Consider the following 20198-nt stretch of genomic DNA (forward strand, 5'->3'; position numbering starts at 1 on the left):
TGCAATCGCAGGGCAGGTACTGCTCTCCATGATAGGACAGTCTTACCTGCGACGAATTCTGGCAGGTTTTATGCTCTGCGGCATGTCCCAGCCCCCAGCGATTGTGAAATTCCTCCTCCCCTCCATGGTCCGGGTGGAGGACGCCGTCCTGCACGAGATACCGCCAGCGGAAGTGCCTTCAGGGCGCCAAAAAAAGAACGGAAGTGACGTGCGCGAACACTTCCGGGTCGCCAGCGGCATGTGGAGGAGAGGACACCGGAGAGCTCCAGGAGGACTCCGGATAGGAACACTAGCCTGCTTTGCCCTCACGGGGGCGCGGGAAGGCTAGGACCAGGTCCCGAGGACACCGCAGCGCGGTGCGACGGGAGCAGCATAAGCGGGAAGGGGAGGTAAGAAACGACCCCATGCTGCCCGGTTTATCATTAGGCAGAGCCTATGTAGCAGTAGTTACCGGCCACCACTGCGTACGAAGTAAACCTCTCCTGTCCCATGGGGAACAGGAAAGACACTGGTGAGAGGGAGGGTGGGAGGGCCTTTTAACCTCTCCATTTCCTGTTCCCCATTAGGGCAAAGAGGCAACCTCTGTATGCCGTCGTGGAAGGTGACTAGAGAAAATACTGTCGCCCAGCATAGTAATAGGACCTCCCCCTGCACTGAAAACAGTATCCTCAAAAATAAAAATACATCACAGCAGTAATAATATCCCTTAATTGGCCTCTACAGTGATAATGTCCTACATTCTGGAATCTTCCTATAACATACCCCATCCTGGCCCTCATTTGTCTCCATCCTGTCACCATATATGTAATCTCATCCTGACCCATATGTCTCATTCCTGCTCACATATATTCTCCCATCCTGCCCCCATATATCTCCATCCTGCCCCCCATATATATCCTCTTATATTGGCGCCATATATGTCCTCTCATCCTTGCCCAATATTTCTCCATCATGCCTATATTTCTCCGAATCCTACCCCCCTCCTCACCGGGCCCCATAAGCCAGTAAGGGCAATAATGCCGTGATGGCGGACCTGGATGTACATGAGAAGGGGTCACATATAAAGCACAAATAGAAATTGCAATGGACTGATGGTGTCAGACAGGTACAGAGGGGAGAGGACCCTTCAAGGCTTCCATTCTGGGGATAAAATCCTTCTAGTCACTGACAGAAAGCAGGGATGTTGAAAATGCTTTAACATTGAAAAACACACGGCCTATTAGAGTGCTGCTGGCTATAAACTCTGGAGTGTGAGGCTGGCTGTGCCAGCTCCCCTCCTGCCACCCCGGTGTGTGCCCATGCAGAAAGAGGACGAGCAGATGTCTAGTGACATCAGTTATGCCATCATGGCAGCCTGGTACAGCGTGTCACCCCTGCATGCCGACTGACACGCCCGGCTCTGCTCGCATGCTATGTTAAGTATGTTTTCTGGAAAGCTGTCGATTCTTGGGCAGGTAATCACCAGGCACCTCGGGACTGTTCATTAGGGCAACTACATTGGATATTGACCTAAACACGTCATGGAAGAGCCGAGTGAGGCTGGGAGCTGCAGCTCTGAGGACCGGCCCGCTGTCAGTTCAATAGACCCTACACATGGGGTAGTGGGGGGATACAACTACAGTTGCCAGCAGTCATTAAAGGTGGAGTGCCACTTTAAGGGAATAATCCACTTCCAGAGACTTTTCTAGGAAGATTATACACGGTCCCCATGTTAAGGACCCCTAATAATTACCTGGAGGACCTGGCATCATGTAATGGTCGTTATCGGGGGCCATATTTAGCAAGAAAGCGATCCAAAGCGAATTGTAAGGATGGTGGGGCGTAACCACATGCTGGTCAGCAGTAGTTTATGGCACTGCTGCAAAACAGCAGGTTGGGCAATTTCTTGCAGAAAACAATTAGCAGTGAATTGATCGGCAGCGTCTGCCAGCTGTTCCCTCCCGCCATACGGCGTAACTGACACTAATGCTTAAAGGTGAGAAACGTAGCGTCTGCCGCAGCCGTACTCTGGTGAATGGCAGTCCTTAATATGCCAATAACTGGGAACAGGAGCCTGGAATCTAAGGAGCTTCAAGAGAGCGACAAAAATCAGGAAATGAAGCGCGAAAAGAAAAAGACTCACTATAATACTCCAGTCACATCCAGAGCGGCACCAACTGTTCTGCTGGATGCTATTATTTTCCCTCTGGAGGAGCAGCCGAACCCTAAATGCAGCTTTATGTGTGATTGGAGTAGAAATTATCATCTCCCATCAGGCGACCTTCTCTAGAGGACGGAGCAGTAAATGCACCGAGCGGGTGTGAGCGTGAAGCAGACAGTGAATCTCTGATGCGGTCAGATAGGAATAATGTCTGCTGACCCCTACCAGCACTACACCCCCCACCATTGTAGGAGGAGGGTAGAATCCACATGGGATTCTTGAACGCATGCTCCTTCATCAGAACATTCCCCTCCGAACTGCGAGAGACTCGGCTAAACTAGGATTCACCCTCCCTCCGGGAGTAACTCGCCCAGCCTTGGAGTACAGATGTACCTAATGAGATGCCAGGAGGAAGGGGGTCCGAAGAAACAAATTGATGAGCCCCTATAGGGTTCCTCCTAGCTCAGGCCATGGGTGGTATCGAATGGATAAAAAGCAGAAAAGGAAGGGACTGGCAGCCCACTGGGGAAATGTGCTGTATGGTGCAAAGGCGTTAAAGTCCTAAAAAATGTAAAATCTGCAACAGACCTCAAACTGCCAGAATGTTGGGAGTTGTAGTTCCAAATCAGCTGCTGAGCTATACTTCTCACAGTGCCCAGTAATTCAGACAGAACTACCACTGCCAGCATTGCCTATGGCGGTGACAGAGAACCAGTGGTCAGACCAAGCTAATGGGAGTTGGAGTCCTTCCCATCGATCTTACAGAGCAGATGTTTTCCTCTAAAATGAGGACAACAGAACCTGTACGGGGAGAACGGGAGTCGGGCGGGATCGGAGGAGACAATAGGAATAAATTAGCAGCCAGGATTTTATTTTTAGCCCGACCAGCAGCAGCCGCACAATTCCAAGATTGATTTTTCTGTCTGTAGGATTCAAGCAGCCGACTCCGAAACAAAAATAATAAAAAGGAATGGCGGGTTCTGCTCCGAAAACCTCAAACGTGCCAACCGGATACTAAAAATACTCCACTGGGATCCCAGATGAAAGCATCCTCCCCTCTGGGCAGGCACCGGCGGGCCTTTGTGTGATGGGGAAAAAAACAAGGAGTTCGGTGTCTTTCTTGTATCTGCATTGATGTTATCATCTCCATGAAATTAAAGGGGAACTCAAAATAACAAAATCAGCTTGGATAATGCTTAGAAGGTGCGTAAGGATCCCAGAACAGAGAAGACCCCCTGATCAGGACCCTCATCAGCTGAAAGAGCATCTCTCAGGTTGGAGGACCTCACTGTCTTTCAAATCAATGTAGATGGGGCATTTCCTCAAGGCTCCTGTGGAGGCACTGCAGGAAAAAAGAGAGCACTTGCTGCCTGACTACCCTACAGATCACAGCCAGACAATTTATGATTAGCTTATGGTCCAGATATTAACAAAAATAGTTATACAAAGCGGAGACCTCATTTTTAGCTCCAGCTTTTATAGCCTTTCCCAAATTACAGCTACAGAAAATTAGCAAATCCATTACTTCACTTCTCTAACACTAAAAGCACTCACTCTTCAATGCAAAATCTAAAACACCCTCCCCCGCAATTATAGCGCTAGAGTCCCCTTTTATGACATATGATCCCCCCATTTATCACCCCGAACCAGATAGAATTGGTATCTTTGGACTTATATTGCTATATTCCTCTAACAAGGCAAATGCAGTGGCTTGTAAAAGTATTCACAACATCCCCCACCCACACTCAACATTTTTTGTGTTTTGCTACCCCATAACCTGGAAATTCAGTTTTTTTTAGGGCTTGCATAAGATCATGTAAAGAACATTCCCATGACTGTGAACATTTAGTTTTCTTTTTATTGTGAAGAAAACAACAAATATGATACAATAACTGAAAGCTTAAGTGTTCATAACTATTCCCTCCCCCTAAAGTCAGTACTGTGTAAAGCCTCCTTTTACAGCAATTACAACTGCAAGTCACTTTGGATAGGTCTCTATGAGCTTTCCACATCTTGCCACTGGGATTTTTGCCCATTCTTCAAGGCAAAAGAGCTCCAACTCCAAGTTAGATGGCTTCCTCTGGTGAACAGCAAACTTCAAGTCTGATCACAAATTCTCAATTGGAGTAAGGTCTGGGCTTTGACTAGGCCACTCCAAAACATTTATACGTTTTCCCTTCAACCACTTGAGTGTTGCTTTAGCGGTATGCTTTGGGTCATTGTCTTGTTGGAAGGTGAACCTCTGTCTGAGTTTCAAATCACTGACAGACTGAAACAGGTTTTGCTGAAGAATATTCCTGTATTTCGCACCATCCATCTTCCCCTCGACTCAGACCATTTTCCCTGTGTCCGCTGCCGAAAAAAACATTCCCACAGCATGATGCTGCCACCACCACCATGTTTCACTGTGGGGATGGTGTTCTTGGAGTGACGAGCAGTGTTGGTTTTGCGCCAGATATAGCATTTACACTGGTGGCTAAAAAGTTAAATTTTGGTCTCATGCGACCACAGCACCTTCTTCCATACATTTAGGGAGTTTCCCACATGTCTTTTTTTTGTAAACTTAAAACGAGCCTTACACTCTTCCATAAACGCCATCTCTATGGCGTTTACAGCTTATTGTTGTCGTATGGACAGATACTGCAATTTCTGCTTGGGAACTCTGCAGCTTCTTCAGGGTTACCCTTGGTCTCTGTGCCGCTTCTCTGATTAATGCCCATCATGCCCGGGCTGAGAGTTTTCGTGGGCAGCCTCTCTTGGCAGGTTTGTTCTGGTACCATGTTATTTCCATTTGATGATCATGGATTTGATGGTGCATCGGGGGATCAGAGATTGTGATTTCCTTTTATAATCCAACTTGCACCCGAAATTTTTAGGGGTTTCATATCAAAAGGGGTGAACACATATGCTCATGCCAATTTTTAGTTATTTGATCCCATAAATGTAATTTATGCCTGTATTTTTCTCACATCACCAACTAAAGGTACCGTCACACTAAGCGACGCTGCAGCGATAGCGACAACGATGTTGATCGCTGCAGCGTCGCTGTTTGGTAGCGACCAACGATCCCGAAGTCCCCGGGTAACCATCGGGTTACTAAGCGCAGGGCCGCGCTTAGTAACCTGATGTTTACCCTGGTTACCGTTGTAAATGTTAAAAAACAAACACTACATACTTACATTCTGGTGTCTGGTCATGTCCCTCGCCTTCAGCTTCCAGCACTGACTGAGCGCTGGCCGTAAAGTACAGCGGTGACGTCACCGCTGTGCTTTGCTTTACGGCCGGCGCTGACAGTCAGTGCGGGAAGCTGAAGGCGAGGGACCTGACCAGACACCGGGAATGTAAGTATGTAGTGTTTGTTTTTTTACATTTACAACGGTAACCAGGGTAAACATCGGGTTACTAAGCGCGGCCCTGCGCTTAGTAACCCGATATTTACCCTGGTTACCAGTGAAGACATCTCTGGATCGGCGTCACACACGCCGATTCAGCGATGTCTGCGGGAGATCCAGCAACGAAATAAAGTGCTGGACTATCCCCAGCGACCAACGATCTCCCAGCAGGGGCCTGATCGTTGGTCGCTGTCACACAACGATTTAGTTAACGATATCGTTGCTACGTCACAAAAAGCAACGATATCGCTAACGATATCGTTCAGTGTGACGGTACCTTTAGACTATTTAGTGCTGATGCATCACACACACAAATCAGATTCCAAACATATTTAAACAAAGATTGTAATGTAACAAAATAGGTGAAAAGCCAAGGGTGTGAATACTTTTGCAAACCACTATACGTCACCGCACCCACTCTTAGGTTATGTTACTGGAGTAGAAGTCTCAGGATCAGTACTAAATAATTAACAGAAGATACTATAGGGTTCCATGATTACAAAAACTTAGCTGCTTTTCTCCAGAAATTGCACATCACCTGTCCCTTTTACCCTCACCCCAATTAACAGCAAAGCAGTTGGCGGAGGTCCCGGGGTATGCTCAGACAGTACAAAGTCCACAAACGCATAGGCAGTGCGAGACACGTTCATTTTCCAGCCAAAGAGCGAGCGGCGTGAGCACAAAATGTGGTGGTTTTCGGGGCATCTCAGTTGGGATGATAAGCAAATGCCGCTGATTGACTGGCAGATCGTCAGCGGAGCTTTGTAGCAGCTCCAGCTCCCCCCCCACTCGCTATAACAAAAGTGCTAATTGGAAGCGCAGCAGCAACATCAGAGCTTTGATGTCGGCTTCAAATATGAACTTGAGCTGACTTTTCTGTCTCTGTCCAACTGTATTAAATGCCTGAAATATGGAGTTCACAGGAGAGAGAAAACTTTAGCGTGAATACAGATTCGCTCAGACACCTATTGGAGGTTAACGAATTCCGCAGATGGACGCAACGCAAAACTCGGCCCACCCGACGCATTTCTGTATTCCAGGCTCATAGCCCGGCCAGGAATTGTGCAGCCGCAAGGTGATGATGCTTATGTATATTTCAGGGGTATCTGCAGACAGACGGCCCCCATAGAAGCTATGTGCACCAATCCGCCGGGATCCTTTAAGATCAGGAATTGGAAAAAGGCGGTCGGGCGTAATGGTGTTTAATATTTAACGTCTGCTTGTTAGCGCTGGGCATGGCCATTTGTATGATTTACAACATACGGATCAACGGGTTACTGGAAAGAGGGAAAATAAAAATAAAGACATTGAATTCTCAGCGGAGGATCCAGGATAAGACTGTCACCGGCGACAGTCAGCTGTCAGGTAGGTGGGTGGGCAGGGGGAAGAAATAAAGTGAGCGGAGAGCAGACATTAGCCACATCAGACAGCGCGGGAGCTGGTGACAGACGTCAGGAGGATGTAGCCAGTGGCTGGGACATAACTGCACAGTCACCAGAGCCCGCCATTATTCTGGGTGATAGAAGGCACTGTGGGCGCAGGGGAGACAGATGGATAAGGTAATGCAATATTGTATTGTTTTTTTAAAAACCCCTCTGCAGCTAAATGGGCCCTCAACTGGCGCTGAGCTTGGGGGTTTAAAGGGCTCTGAAGGCTTACAATGGCAGACATACGGTGGAGCCTTGACCTAGGACTTTATAAAGCACCATAATTCACACCAAGGTGTTGGCAGTGGCAGACTCGGCAAACGCTTTCCAGCTTTGACCAACTCATCCCTGACTCTTCCCAGCTTGGGCCAATTCCTCCCAAATGGTGTCAATGCCTCCCAAAAACAGATGATCCATCCTGGCAATGGATGATTCCTCCCAAATGGTGACAACCCTTCCTGGCGATGGACGGCACTTCCAGGATGACTCTCCTCCACTTCGCTGATGTGGGCAGAGGTTGAGAAGAACACACTTAAGACTTCTCTCTCTTTATGTTATCTCTGAGTCTCTTCAACCACAATGAGTGTTTCTTCAGTTCTCCTGTGGTAGAAGGTACAGTAACTCAGCTTAACAAGAGAATCCAAAGGAAATATTTAACAAATTGACAAGAGGTAGTTAGGTATAGGTCCTATATAGGGTCCCAAAAGGAGTCAAGGAATGGCTGTGGTCCTGCTTGCACCAACGCGGCATCCACCGCTAGTTGGATCGGCCTATTCCTTGGCCTATACCTAACTATGTTCACAAGTTTTCTATTTCAAGCCTTCAGCTAAAATTTACTACAGGTCCTTCTCAAAAAATTAGCATATAGTGTTAAATTTCATTATTTACCATAATGTAATGATTACAATTAAACTTTCATATATTATAGATTCATTATCCACCAACTGAAATTTGTCAGGTCTTTTATTGTTTTAATACTGATGATTTTGGCATACAACTCCTGATAACCCAAAAAACCTGTCTCAATAAATTAGCATATCAAGAAAAGGTTCTCTAAACGACCTATTACCCTAATCTTCTGAATCAACTAATTAACTCTAAACACATGCAAAAGATACCTGAGGCTTTTATAAACTCCCTGCCTGGTTCATTACTCAAAACCCCCATCATGGGCAAGACTAGCGACCTGACAGATGTCAAGAAGGCCATCATTGACACCCTCAAGCAAGAGGGTAAGACCCAGAAAGAAATTTCTCAACAAATAGGCTGTTCCCAGAGTGCTGTATCAAGGCACCTCAATGGTAAGTCTGTTGGAAGGAAACAATGTGGCAGAAAACGCTGTACAACGAGAAGAGGAGACCGGACCCTGAGGAAGATTGTGGAGAAGGACCGATTCCAGACCTTGGGGAACCTGAGGAAGCAGTGGACTGAGTCTGGTGTGGAAACATCCAGAGCCACCGTGCACAGGCGTGTGCAGGAAATGGGCTACAGGTGCCGCATTCCCCAGGTAAAGCCACTTTTGAACCATAAACAGCGGCAGAGGCGCCTGACCTGGGCTACAGAGAAGCAGCACTGGACTGTTGCTAAGTGGTCCCAAGTACTTTTTTCTGATGAAAGCAAATTTTGCATGTCATTCGGAAATCAAGGTGCCAGAGTCTGGAGGAAGACTGGGGAGAAGGAAATGCAAAAAATAACTGAAGTCCAGTGTCAAGTACCCACAGTCAGTGATGGTGTGGGGTGCCATGTCAGCTGCTGGTGTTGGTCCACTGTGTTTCATCAAGGGCAGGGTCAATGCAGCTAGCTATCAGGAGATTTTGGAGCACTTCATGCTTCCATCGGCTGAAATGCTTTATGGAGATGAAGATTTCATTTTTCAGCACGACCTGGCACCTGCTCACAGTGCCAAAACCACTGGTAAATGGTTTACTGACCATGGTATTACTGTGCTCAATTGGCCTGCCAACTCTCCTGACCTGAACCCCATAGAGAATCTGTGGGATATTGTGAAGAGAAAGTTGAGAGACGCAAGACCCAACACTCTGGATGAGCTTAAGGCCGCTATTGAAGCATCCTGGGCCTCCATAACATCTCAGCAGTGTCACAGGCTGATTGCCTCCATGCCACGCCGCATTGAAGCAGTCATTTCTGCCAAAGGATTCCCGACCAAGTATTGAGTGCATAACTGAACATTATTATTTGATGGTTTTTTTGTTTGTTGTTAAAAAACACTTTTATTTGATTGGATGGGTGAAATATGCTAATTTATTGAGACAGGTTTTTTGGGTTATCAGGAGTTGTATGCCAAAATCATCAGTATTAAAACAATAAAAGACCTGACAAATTTCAGTTGGTGGATAATGAATCTATAATATATGAAAGTTTAATTGTAATCATTACATTATGGTAAATAATAAAATTTAACACTATATGCTAATTTTTTGAGAAGGACCTGTATATACTTACCTTCTGTACATCCCCTTCTTTATGCAGTCAGACTGACGAAGGTCCTTACAGGACCGAAACGTCTCTTGTCAATTTGTTGGACGGATTGCAATAAATATTTCCTTTGGATTCTCTTGTTAAGTTGAGTGCCAAGTTTTATTCATATATTCACTGGCCCGGGAACCTACTTGCGCACCACTTGCACGGCTGTGCTGCATTTCACACCACAGTAGGTACAATAAAGCTTCCTCTGTGCCTGAGACACATGTCATATGGCCCATCAGGACTCTTTAAGCATGTCTGCCCATCATCTCCATGCTGTGAGGGTCCTTATGTCTTTGGCTGTTTCGCGTGGACAGACTCTTCCTGTGGAAGTTCCTGTTGGCACATTTTACCTTTTTTTTTAAAATCTAGACGTAAATGTAAAAATAATAGATGAACACCTCTCGACAGTGAAATTGCAGAACCAAGCAGGAGAAGGTGAGGCTGGTGGAGATCACAGGACGGAGACATCACTGATCGGCAAATGATGAAAAATACCATTTTCAAACCAAACCATCTTGATCTCTTCAGTCTGGAGTCTGAGCCCTGTGCAGAGTTCCCGGCACTTCCAGCCTCACATGCTGTCATTCAGATTAATGGTCGTCTGAGGAAGGTTCTGCAGCTGAATGTACTTGGGAAAATGATCAGGATCCACTGCTGGCAGCTCCAGTGTGATCACCGACCAATGATGTCCCCGATGGAGACAAGTCTGGAGACGCTGCAGCCATTGGAGCAGGTTTATGCCGCACGGGTTGCTCACAGCAGTACGAGGAAAATGCGGCCTGGGGTTGTTGTGAGACGAAATGGCTCCTGGGACAGTGTGGAAATTTGGCTGCACCACTGGTTCTACCACCAACTCAATGTACCAGGAATGATGACCAGAGGGGTCCAGCTACAGACTGAATAATAAATCCATACGTGAAAATGTTTTCATTTTTTTCACCAGTTTCATATAATTGACATGTCTCTATGCTGTGATTTCCAGAGCTTAACAAGGATGGGGGGCAGCGGTGGGGGCTTCTAACGACCGTGACTCAGGACTGCTGGTCCCGCATGTGGCTAGAATCAGCTGACGACACCACGCCGTGTGTTTATAGGGCATAAATGGCGAGGAGATAAGAGGCGCCCATGTTCTCGATAATGACATATGCAGTCATTATAAGCTGCTAATGATCAATTACTTGGCGAAATATTCATCCCGAGCGCTGCCGCCTTGTAATTGGTTACATCTGGGTGGGAGGCTGCGGGCGCCAGTTATTGCACATTATATATATATATATAAATAATTTTTATTTATATAGCGCCAACATATTCCGCAGCGCTTTACAAATTATAGACGGGAATTGTACAGACAATAGACATTACAGCATAACAGAAATATAGTTCAATACAGATACCAGGAGGAGTGAGGGCCCTGCTCGCAAGCTTACAAACTATTAACACAAGGAGTACACTGCACAGAACCGCAAACCAAAAAATCCACCTCGGTGAAGGAGGGCGACAGGAGGTGCCAGACCTGAAGCCATGCATACTAAAGAGGTTCTGCTCATCCTGAGCCTCCTGGCTCATGAAGAGCCTGTAAACTAATCGTAAACAATGACACAGGAGACATCAGGCGGATTGTCACCTACAACCGTCCGCATGGAGCTAAGTGACTGCTAGACAACTGCAGCTGCTTATCCCAATGAAAAAGGTCATAAAACTTTGTTTTAATAATTATTCGGGTAGTTTTATTGCCGCCATGGAATGGAGATGAGACTTCAGGTGCTGGGTCCTTTAAATCTCCCAGTATTAGGATGCGCAGTGCTCCGATGCCTCCGGAGCCGCCATGATGGATAGATAAGACGCAGATGTCACTTCCATTCAGCGAAGCCATCAAACATCAGGACACGTGCGGGAAAACTGTCCACAATGGAGCGCAGGAAAGTGAATTTGCCGTCCAGGACGGGAATTATCGCCTAACATCACGAGGACTTGCTCGCTCTGGAGCGCGGTAATGCGATTGGCCGGACACAGCAGACTCTTCAATATCCAGATGGATCAGTAATCAAATATCCCCGGGAAATTGTGTCTGATGAGAAAACATGAGACGGCTCCCAGGCCTCAGCCCAATGGCTCCCCTACATCATGAGACCTGCGGCAACCTATATGGCCGCCACGACAGGCGCCCCTGTAGTTGTCACTCAGCTCCCCCAGTCACCTGAGCAGTGAATCTGCCCAGTTATGCACCAGTGTAGATGTACTTTGCCCACCCTCTATCTGCCCCATTGGGGGATGCTCACTGCATTGTCTGCATTCTGGAGAGGAACCAGGAGCCACAGGATGAACAACTCTGAAGTGCTACAGGGCAGGCCCAGAAGGGTGTGGGGGGGACACAGACCACAGGGGGTCTTCACTACTGAAGCGGGGGTGTCATTTCCAACCACTTCACTCCCTAGACCACCAGGGATGCTAATATTCACCAGTTCCCTGCAGTAGACAACCAGGGATGTCATTCTTAATCCCATCACTGCCCTAGACCACCAGAAGAATGTTATTAATCCCTTCAGTGGCCTTGATTACCAGGGGCATTAACCCCTTCATGACCTCAGGCCACCAGGGATGCTACTATTAACCCCTTCACTGCCCTAGACCGACAAGTATTTCATTATTAATCCCTTCACTGACCTAGGCCACCAGGGACATTAACTCCTTTCATGGCCCCATACCACCAGGATTGTCACAATCAGAGACACAAATATTATCCCATTCACTTAGACCACCGGGGATAATATCATTAAACCCTAACTCACGAAGTTCGCCAGACACAAGGGCAGTAAGCTAATGTACTGCCATTACATTAATACACCAGGTGGCTCAGGCTGAGCAGCTCACCTTTGCAGGAGGGCAGATACAGAAGAGAATTTCAGCAAAAGTCAAATATGAATATTAAGGGTGGGGGAAATTAATGGAAAACACGAAGAGTTCCTAAAAAGACTGATAGAGAATTACAGAGCGGCTGGGTACGGGATGGCGGCTCGCTCCCTCCCCCTCTTTACTCCACAATTATCCTAATCATAAAGCATCATGGAGAATCCAGAAATAGCTGGGGTTCCCCCGTCTCAGGGGCGCAGCGTGGAATTCCAGACACCGGCCATTAATTCTGCCAGAACGCCGAGCAGACGATCCCTGAGGTCTCCGCTAATGACTGTGGCGTAGTGAAGGATCTGTCATTTGAGCGCTGCCGTCCCAGGCCCATAATTTTGTAATGATGTTCTCTAGTGGTGGGAGCGGTGCTGGGTTAATGGGTTAACGAGAAGAGATCCCCAGGCTGTGCATACAAGGAAGAAATGGGGGGGAATATAGCAAATCACGCAGGGCCCCCAACACACGTGTACTCACTTGGAGAATGGCAGAAGTGATGACAGCAGTGATAATGGGAAAGTCATTCTAGGTTTCTTTCTCATTCCCCCCTGTACAGGTAGTGGACAATAACGTGTGGATCTGGTAATCCTGTGTGTCCCTGGCCAGCTGTTGGAGAACTACAACTCCCAGCATGTGCAGACAGTCACAGGTATAAGGTATGACTGGCAAAGCATCATGGAAGATAAGACCAGGCACTAGTTAATCCTACTGAATAATGAATATAGGCCCTGCCATGCATGCAAACTACAAGTCCCAGCAGAACGTGGACCAGCAGGGGGTGGTGGAGGGCTTGGAGCAAGACAGCTGACCACCAGAATTCTGTGCCCAGATATGGGTGACAATGGAGCCCTGCTTTCAACAGCCTGCCTGCTGACCATGAATGTGAACCTCTATGTTTGTAGATTATCCCCTTTACCTGACGACGAAGCCCCCAGCTATGACCAGACGTGCACTGCGCTCCCCTGGCACCACCTCGCCATTTATGTGCGTTCGCTGTGATAATCTGTGACATCAACAAGTCGCCCATAATCCGTCCATGTTAGCCCGAAACCCACCGGCAGGACGGGTCTCAGAGTAAGGCCCCTTTCACACATCAGTTTTTTTGCCATCAGTCGCAGTATGTCAAATTTTGAAAAAAACGAATCCGGCGACTAATGCCGCCAGATCCATTTTTTTCTCATAGACTTATATTAGAGACGGATTGTGATGGATGGCCTCCGTCGTTCGCCGGATCCGTTGAAAATGGTTTGTCCGGCGGCCGGAGACAACGGACAAAGTAACGTTTTTTGTGTACGTCGGAAAAACGGACAGCGACGGATCCATCACGGTCCATTGTTTGCTCAAAATGGAAGCATATGGCGCCGGATCCGTCAAATGACGGGATCCGGCGACGGATTCGTTTTTTTTTTTTAACTGAGAATGCTCAGATATATTTAGATAGATCCGCTAGTTGGATCCGTCGAAAAAACAAATGGGCATCAGTTTTTCACAATCTGCGACAGATCCTTCAAGCCAATGGATTGTGACTGACTGCAAAAAACTGATATGTGAAAGGGGCCTAACAGTGCGGTGGAGGGGAAGTGTGGCGTGCCCCTACATATCAGAACAGATGTGTAATCTTCATCTACCGCCGCTGACCAGAGCGGACCCAGCTGGGGTCTGCTTTAAAAAGAGTGCTTCTAAATGTTTCGCCTGTGCACAGTGTTTCGCAACCCTTCCAGAAAGACGTCAGCAAGACAGTAAACAGGATTACACCCGCATCGAGCATGGAGGACAAAACCCAGACTAACATGTCTGACCGAGCAAGAAGGACAAAGCCCAGACTCACATGTCTGACCAAGCATGGAGGACAAAACCCAGACTCACATGTCTGACCGAGCATGGAGGACAAAACCCAGACTCACATGTCTGACTGAGCATGGAGGACAAAACCCAGACTCGCATATCTGACCGAGCATGGAGGACAAAACCCAGACTCGCATATCTGACCGAACATGGAGGACAAAACCCAGACTCACATGCCTGACCGAGCATGGAGGACAAAACCCAGAGGTGCGTGTCTGACCGAGCATGGAGGACAAAACCCAGAAACGCATGTCTGACTGAGCATGGAGGACAAAACCCAGACACGCATGTCTCACTGAGCATGGAGGACAAAACCCAGACTCACATGTCTGACCAAGCATGGAGGACAAAACCCAGACTCACATGTCTGACCGAGCATGGAGGACAAAACCCAGACTCACATGTCTGACACTCACATGTCTGACCGGGGACGGTGAGTAGGCTTGAGCGAAACGGATCGTACAAATTCAAAAGTCGCCGACTTTTGGCAAAGTCGGGTTTCATGAAACCCGACCCGATCCTAGTGTGGGATCGGCCATGCGGCCGGTGATCTTGGCGCCAAAGTCGCGTTTCGTATGACGTGTTTGGCGCCATTTTTTTCAGCCAATGAAGGAGCGTGGGCAGAGTGATGACATAGGTCTTAGGGGACGCCTATCGCCATCTTGTCGCTTGTGCGCTGTAGCGATTTGCAATGTGTAACACCAGCTTTTCTGTTCAGGGACGGAGGGAGAGAGAGAGAGAGAGAGAGAGAGAGAGAGAGAGAGAGAGAGAGAGAGAGAGAGAGAGAAAGGGAGAGAGAGAGAGAGAGAGAGAGAGAGAGAGAGAGAGGGGGAGGGAGAGAGAGAGAGGGGGAGGGAGAGAGAGGGGGAGAGGGAGAGGGAGAGAGAGAGGGGGGAGAGGAGAGAGGAGAGAGAGGGGGAGAGAGAGGGGGAGAGGAGAGAGAGAGAGAGAAAGGGGAGAGAGAGAGAAAGGGAGAGAGAGAGGGGGAGGGAGAGAGAGGGGAGAGAGAGGGGGAGAGAGAGAGTGGGGGAGAGAGGGGGGAGAGAGAGGGAGAGAGAGAGAGGGGGGAGAGAGAGAGAGGGGGAAAAAGAGAGAGGGGGAGGGAGAGAGAGAGGGGGAGGGAGAGAGAGGGGGGGAGGGAGAGGGAGAGAGAGAGGGGGAGAAAGAGAGAGGGGGAGAGAGAGAGGGAGAGAGGGGGAGAAAGAGAGAGGGGAGAGGAGAGGAGAGAGAGAGGGGGGAGAGAGAGGGGGAGAGAGAGAGGGGGGAGAGGAGAGAGAGAGAGAAAGGGAGAGAGAGAGGGGGAGGGAGAGAGAGGGGGAGGGAGAGAGAGGGGAGGGAGAGAGGGGGAGGGAGAGAGGGGGAGAGAGAGGGGGAGAGAGAGAGGGGGAGAGAGAGGGGGAGAGAGAGAGGGGGAGAGAGAGGGGGAGAGAGAGGGGGAGAGAGAGGGGGAGAGAGAGGGGGAGTGGGGGAGAGAGAGAGGGGGAGAGAGAGGGGGAAAAAGAGAGAGGGGGAGGGAGAGAGAGGGGGGAGGGAGAGAGGGGGGGAGGGAGAGAGAGGGGGAGAGAGGGGGAGAAAGAGAGAGGGAGGAGAGAGAGAGAGGGGGGAGAAAGAGAGGGGGAGAGAGAGAGGGGGGAGAAAGAGAGAGGGGGGAGAGAGAGAGGGAGAGAGAGGGGGAGAAAGAGAGGGGGAGAGAGAGGGAGAGAGGGGGAGAAAGAGAGAGGGGGAGAGGGGAGAGGAGAGGAGAGAGAGAGAGGGGGAGAGAGGGAGAGAGAGGGAGAGAGAGAGGGGGGAGAGGAGAGAGAGAGAGAGAAAGGGAGAGAGAGAGAGAAAGGGAGAGATCTGCTGTGCACCTGACGCCATATTCATTACATCCAGCTGTGCGAGTCCAAAGGAAAGGTGGCGGAAGGCAGCACTACAGCCCCCATTACTCACTTATCCCCTGTCATCACTCATTATATTCAGTCTCCTCATCAGGAGGTGGATACAGTATTGTCATAGGCCCATGGAGGTCAATGCACCCATGGGCAATCATACGGCCCACATTATATTACTTCCTGTTAAAAGTCATTATTGGGGAGAGGAGACTATAGGACAAGTGAGTACAGTCTATTACTCCCTGTTATCAGCCATTACTGGGGAGAGGTGACTGTAGGACAGGTGACTGCAATCTACACTGCTCAAAAAAATAAAGGGAACACTAAAATCCCACATCCTAGATATCACTGAATGAAATATTCCAGTTGTAAATCTTTACTCATTACATAGTGGAATGTGTTGAGAGCAATAAAACCTAAAAATGATCAACGCAAATCATAACTAATATCCCACGGAGGTATGGAGTTGGAATGATGCTCAAAATCAAAGTGGAAAATGACAAGGAAATGATGCTCAGTAGTGTGTGTTGCCTCCACGTGCCTGTATGACCTCCCTACAACGCTTGGGCATGCTGTGTATGCTCTAATGCCTCCACACTGGCAGATGTCTTAAGCACTGCCCCCATTGGGCACTGGAGATGCTGAGATAGTAAGGTATCACAGAACACTAAACCCTCCACAAGGGGGAGCTCTCTAGGTTTAGCTCCCCTTTGAGCCAGCTCATCTGAGAAGTTTGGTGCTGTGCAGGGGATGACGGGCAACTGTGGCAAGATTGGCTGATGGTGTTAAGCTCTACTTGGTGGGTGATCGCGGCCCAGAGGAGAAACTGACGAGCTGCCTGATAATGAAACTTATTGGCCACAGATCTCGTTCTTATTAGCTTAGCCCCGGCCTTGTACAAACACCTATCTCGCTGAGCTGGAAATACAAACAGTGCTTTAATTTTTAATTAGGCCGCTCTGTGCGCTGCGAGTCAGGAGAGGAGCATGGGCGCGGGCGCTAGGATTACTACTTCATTACAGGTTATCTGCACCCGATCCTGCCAATATTGCCAGTTAATGCTCTGCAATAAGGCGGAGAAGGCGATGGCGAGATCCCGTAGGAGCTGAAAGACAAAGTACGGAGAAGAAGCAAAAGAATTGAAGAGTTCAGCTCTGCAGCACCGACGCTGTCCAGATAATGCAGAGTTCAATGAAGGTCCTGTAGTCTGGCACTCCACTAGTCTGGCATGGAACGGACAGGGTGAGTATTATTTGTGGCCATCTTGCCAGTAATCTGACAGTTGATGGATGGAATCTATACTGACAGCGGTGGATCACAGGAGGTCTCTAATAAACCCTAGTTATGAAGAGTCGCACAGCGGGGGTCCTGGATGATGCACCCTTTAATAATGGGGGAACCAAAAGAGTGGGCTGTGATATGCAGGAGGCTGCGGGTCTGAAGGACAGCCCATGAGCAACAGAAAAGTTGCAGATTTTGGAGGCCAGTTTGCCAGACACTGAGCACATCTGTTGAAAACACAACGATTCAGGGGTCTACTCACTGCGGTGGGAGGACCAGAGTCGTGGGTTGAGCTTTGGGTCTTCTCTTAGCCGATACTCCCATCTGGTTGGCGGAACGTTTCAGGGACTGCTGGTTCAGGAGGCCGGACGCGAGGCCAGCGTGGTACTGCAACTGGGGGATGAAGGAGAGACACAAGTTAAAAATCACAGAAACATGGAAGGCTGAGTGACAACCACCATGGCCGCCAAGCTCAATGTATGTAACGATAGATCCTCCTGGGACGTCTGTAATCCTATCACATTAGTGGCAGTCCGTCTGCATGCTCGCAGGGGACCATTGTACAAGACGGCAGAGGCAGCGGGAAGCTGAGAGACTCGTGAGACACAGCTGACAACTACTCCCACTGGAGTCATACCGCCACTAGTGTATGACCTGGGGGCCGCCCTCGATAACGAGCGAGAGTCAGCGCCTGGAAATGGTCCACAGGGAGGAAGAGATTGTACTCACCTGTCCTACAGTCACCTCCCCAGTAATGGCTGATAACAGGGAGTAATAGATTGTACTCACCTGACCTGTTATCAGCCATTACTGGGGGAGGTGACTGTAGGACAGGTGAGTACAATCTATTCCTCCCTATTATCAGCCATTACTGGGGAGAGGTGACTGTAGGACAGGGGACTACAATCTATCACTCCCTGTTATCAGCCATTACTGGGGGAGGAGACTGTAGGACAGGTGAGTACAATCTATTACCCCGTTATCAGCCATTACTGGGGGAGGTGACTGTAGGACAGGTGAGTACAATCTATTACTCCCTGTTATCAGCCATTACTGTGGGAGGTGACTGTAGGACAGGTGAGTACAATCTATTACTCCCTGTTATCAGCCATTACTGGGGAAAGGTGACTGTAGGACAGGTGACTACAATCTATTACTCCCTGTTATCAGCCATTACTGGGGAGAGGTGACTGTAGGACAGGTGAGTACAATCTATTACTCCCCGTTATCAGCCATTACTGGGGAGAGATGACTGTAGGATAAGTGAGTACAATCTATTACTCCCTGTTATCAGCCATTACTGGGGAAAGGTGACTGTAGGACAGGTGAGTACAATCTATTACTTCCTGTTATCAGCCATTACTGGGGAGAGGTGACTTTAGGACAGGTGAGTACAATCTATTACCCCGTTATCAGCCATTACTGGGGAGAGGTGACTTTAGGACAGGTGAGTACAATCTATTACCCCGTTATCAGTCATTACTGGGGAGAGGTGACTTTAGGACAGGTGGCTGCAGCCCACTCTCTGGCATGAAGCCGTTTTACAGTCAGTCTCTCCCTTACATGTAATGGTTGACTTCAGGGAACAGCAGACTACATTCATCAGTGCGGCAGGCAGATATTATCCAGACTGAAGGGTCACAATCTCTGATGGCCTCGCTGCATATTCATCCCATGATAAGAGACCACCATATCCAGAGACGGATGGAGCAGATACATCTCCACGGAGACCACAATCTGGATGAAACGCGGTGGGGTCGGTGCTGACACCGGCCTCGCACCATTCACACTGTTCATTAAGTGAAGGCCGCAGAGAGCGATTGAGACCGTGACGATTTAATGAATGCGGGAATTGAAGGTCTGGGCAAGTTCAGGCAGAAAATGAGTAATTGACACCCCCTGACAGATGAAAGACACACGGCGGAGCAGCGCCAATTAAATCCTGGCCATCAACGTACCGACAAGCGAACGATGCTCCGCCGGATTCTCAGGCGCTGTCGTGAAGGCCTGGCAGGCACACATCCCATAGATGGCTCTTTTAACACGAGCGTTCCTCTGTTCACATTCCTGCCTGTGGAGAAGAGCGGCTCAATAACCCAACTCTTTATACTGTCAGGAGAAGCGGCGCCCGAGCTTCTGCCGAGCTGCAGAGAGAATTAAAGGGAACCCGTCACCTACCAGATTAGGGATTGTGTAAGACGCACTCTCCACATCCCTTTGTCTTTTGTAGGGAGCGACCAACTACAGAGAGGTCACAAATTCAAATTTCTAGACCCAGATTGACAATTTAGGAACAGAGTTTAAATCCCGGTTATCACTGCCACCTTAGAAAGTCTTATCTAACACTCATAAAACGTTTTAACCACTTAACGACAGCCAATACGCCTTTTAACGGCGGCAGTTAAGGGTACTTATTCCTCAGCGCCACTTTTTAATAGCGCTGAGAAATAAGGTTATAGCACCCCCCAGTGTCGAGGGTAGCCGAGATCTCGGAGTACATGATTCGGGATGGTTTTTACCGACCCCGTGATGCGATCACCGTTATTCTCAGCATAACAGCGACCGCAAAAAAAAAAAAGTCTGATTTCCCATTTAATTTCTCTTTCCTTTGATATGATCTAGCACATGAGAAAAGCGAGAAATGCGGTCCCCCGAGCCCCTCCCCCGGTACCTCCGGAGTCCTTGGACCCTCCTGCATCCCCTGGTCCTGTCCCCCGACAGTCAGCATCTTCTTCCGGGAAGAAAATGGAGGGTGCATGCGCAATACGACTGCCGAATCTGCTGGCAGTCACCCGGCAACAATAGGAAATTTTTCCTATTGGTTCATTTTCATCACTGTGATAGGGTCTAT

At 48.6% G+C, this 20198-nt stretch overlaps 1 protein-coding gene across 2 annotated transcripts in view; it reads right to left on the reverse strand.

Annotated features, from left to right (window-relative positions):
• MED27 (mediator complex subunit 27) overlaps positions 1–20198 on the reverse strand; it is a 201913-nt gene that overhangs the window by 105921 nt on the left and 75794 nt on the right. The window contains exons 3-4 of one of the 2 annotated variants that reach the window (XM_069747573.1): positions 19306–19491; positions 17610–17740 (exon numbers count right to left, since the gene is read on the reverse strand). In XM_069747573.1, the coding sequence (XP_069603674.1) occupies positions 17610–17740; positions 19306–19491 (317 nt within the window). The remainder of the gene's footprint in view (positions 1–17609; positions 17741–19305; positions 19492–20198) is intronic. The other variant, XM_069747574.1, reaches the window with a different exon arrangement.

Source organism: Ranitomeya imitator, chromosome 2, assembly GCF_032444005.1.
Source record: "Ranitomeya imitator isolate aRanImi1 chromosome 2, aRanImi1.pri, whole genome shotgun sequence".
In the NCBI taxonomy this organism is placed as follows: domain Eukaryota; kingdom Metazoa; phylum Chordata; class Amphibia; order Anura; family Dendrobatidae; genus Ranitomeya; species Ranitomeya imitator.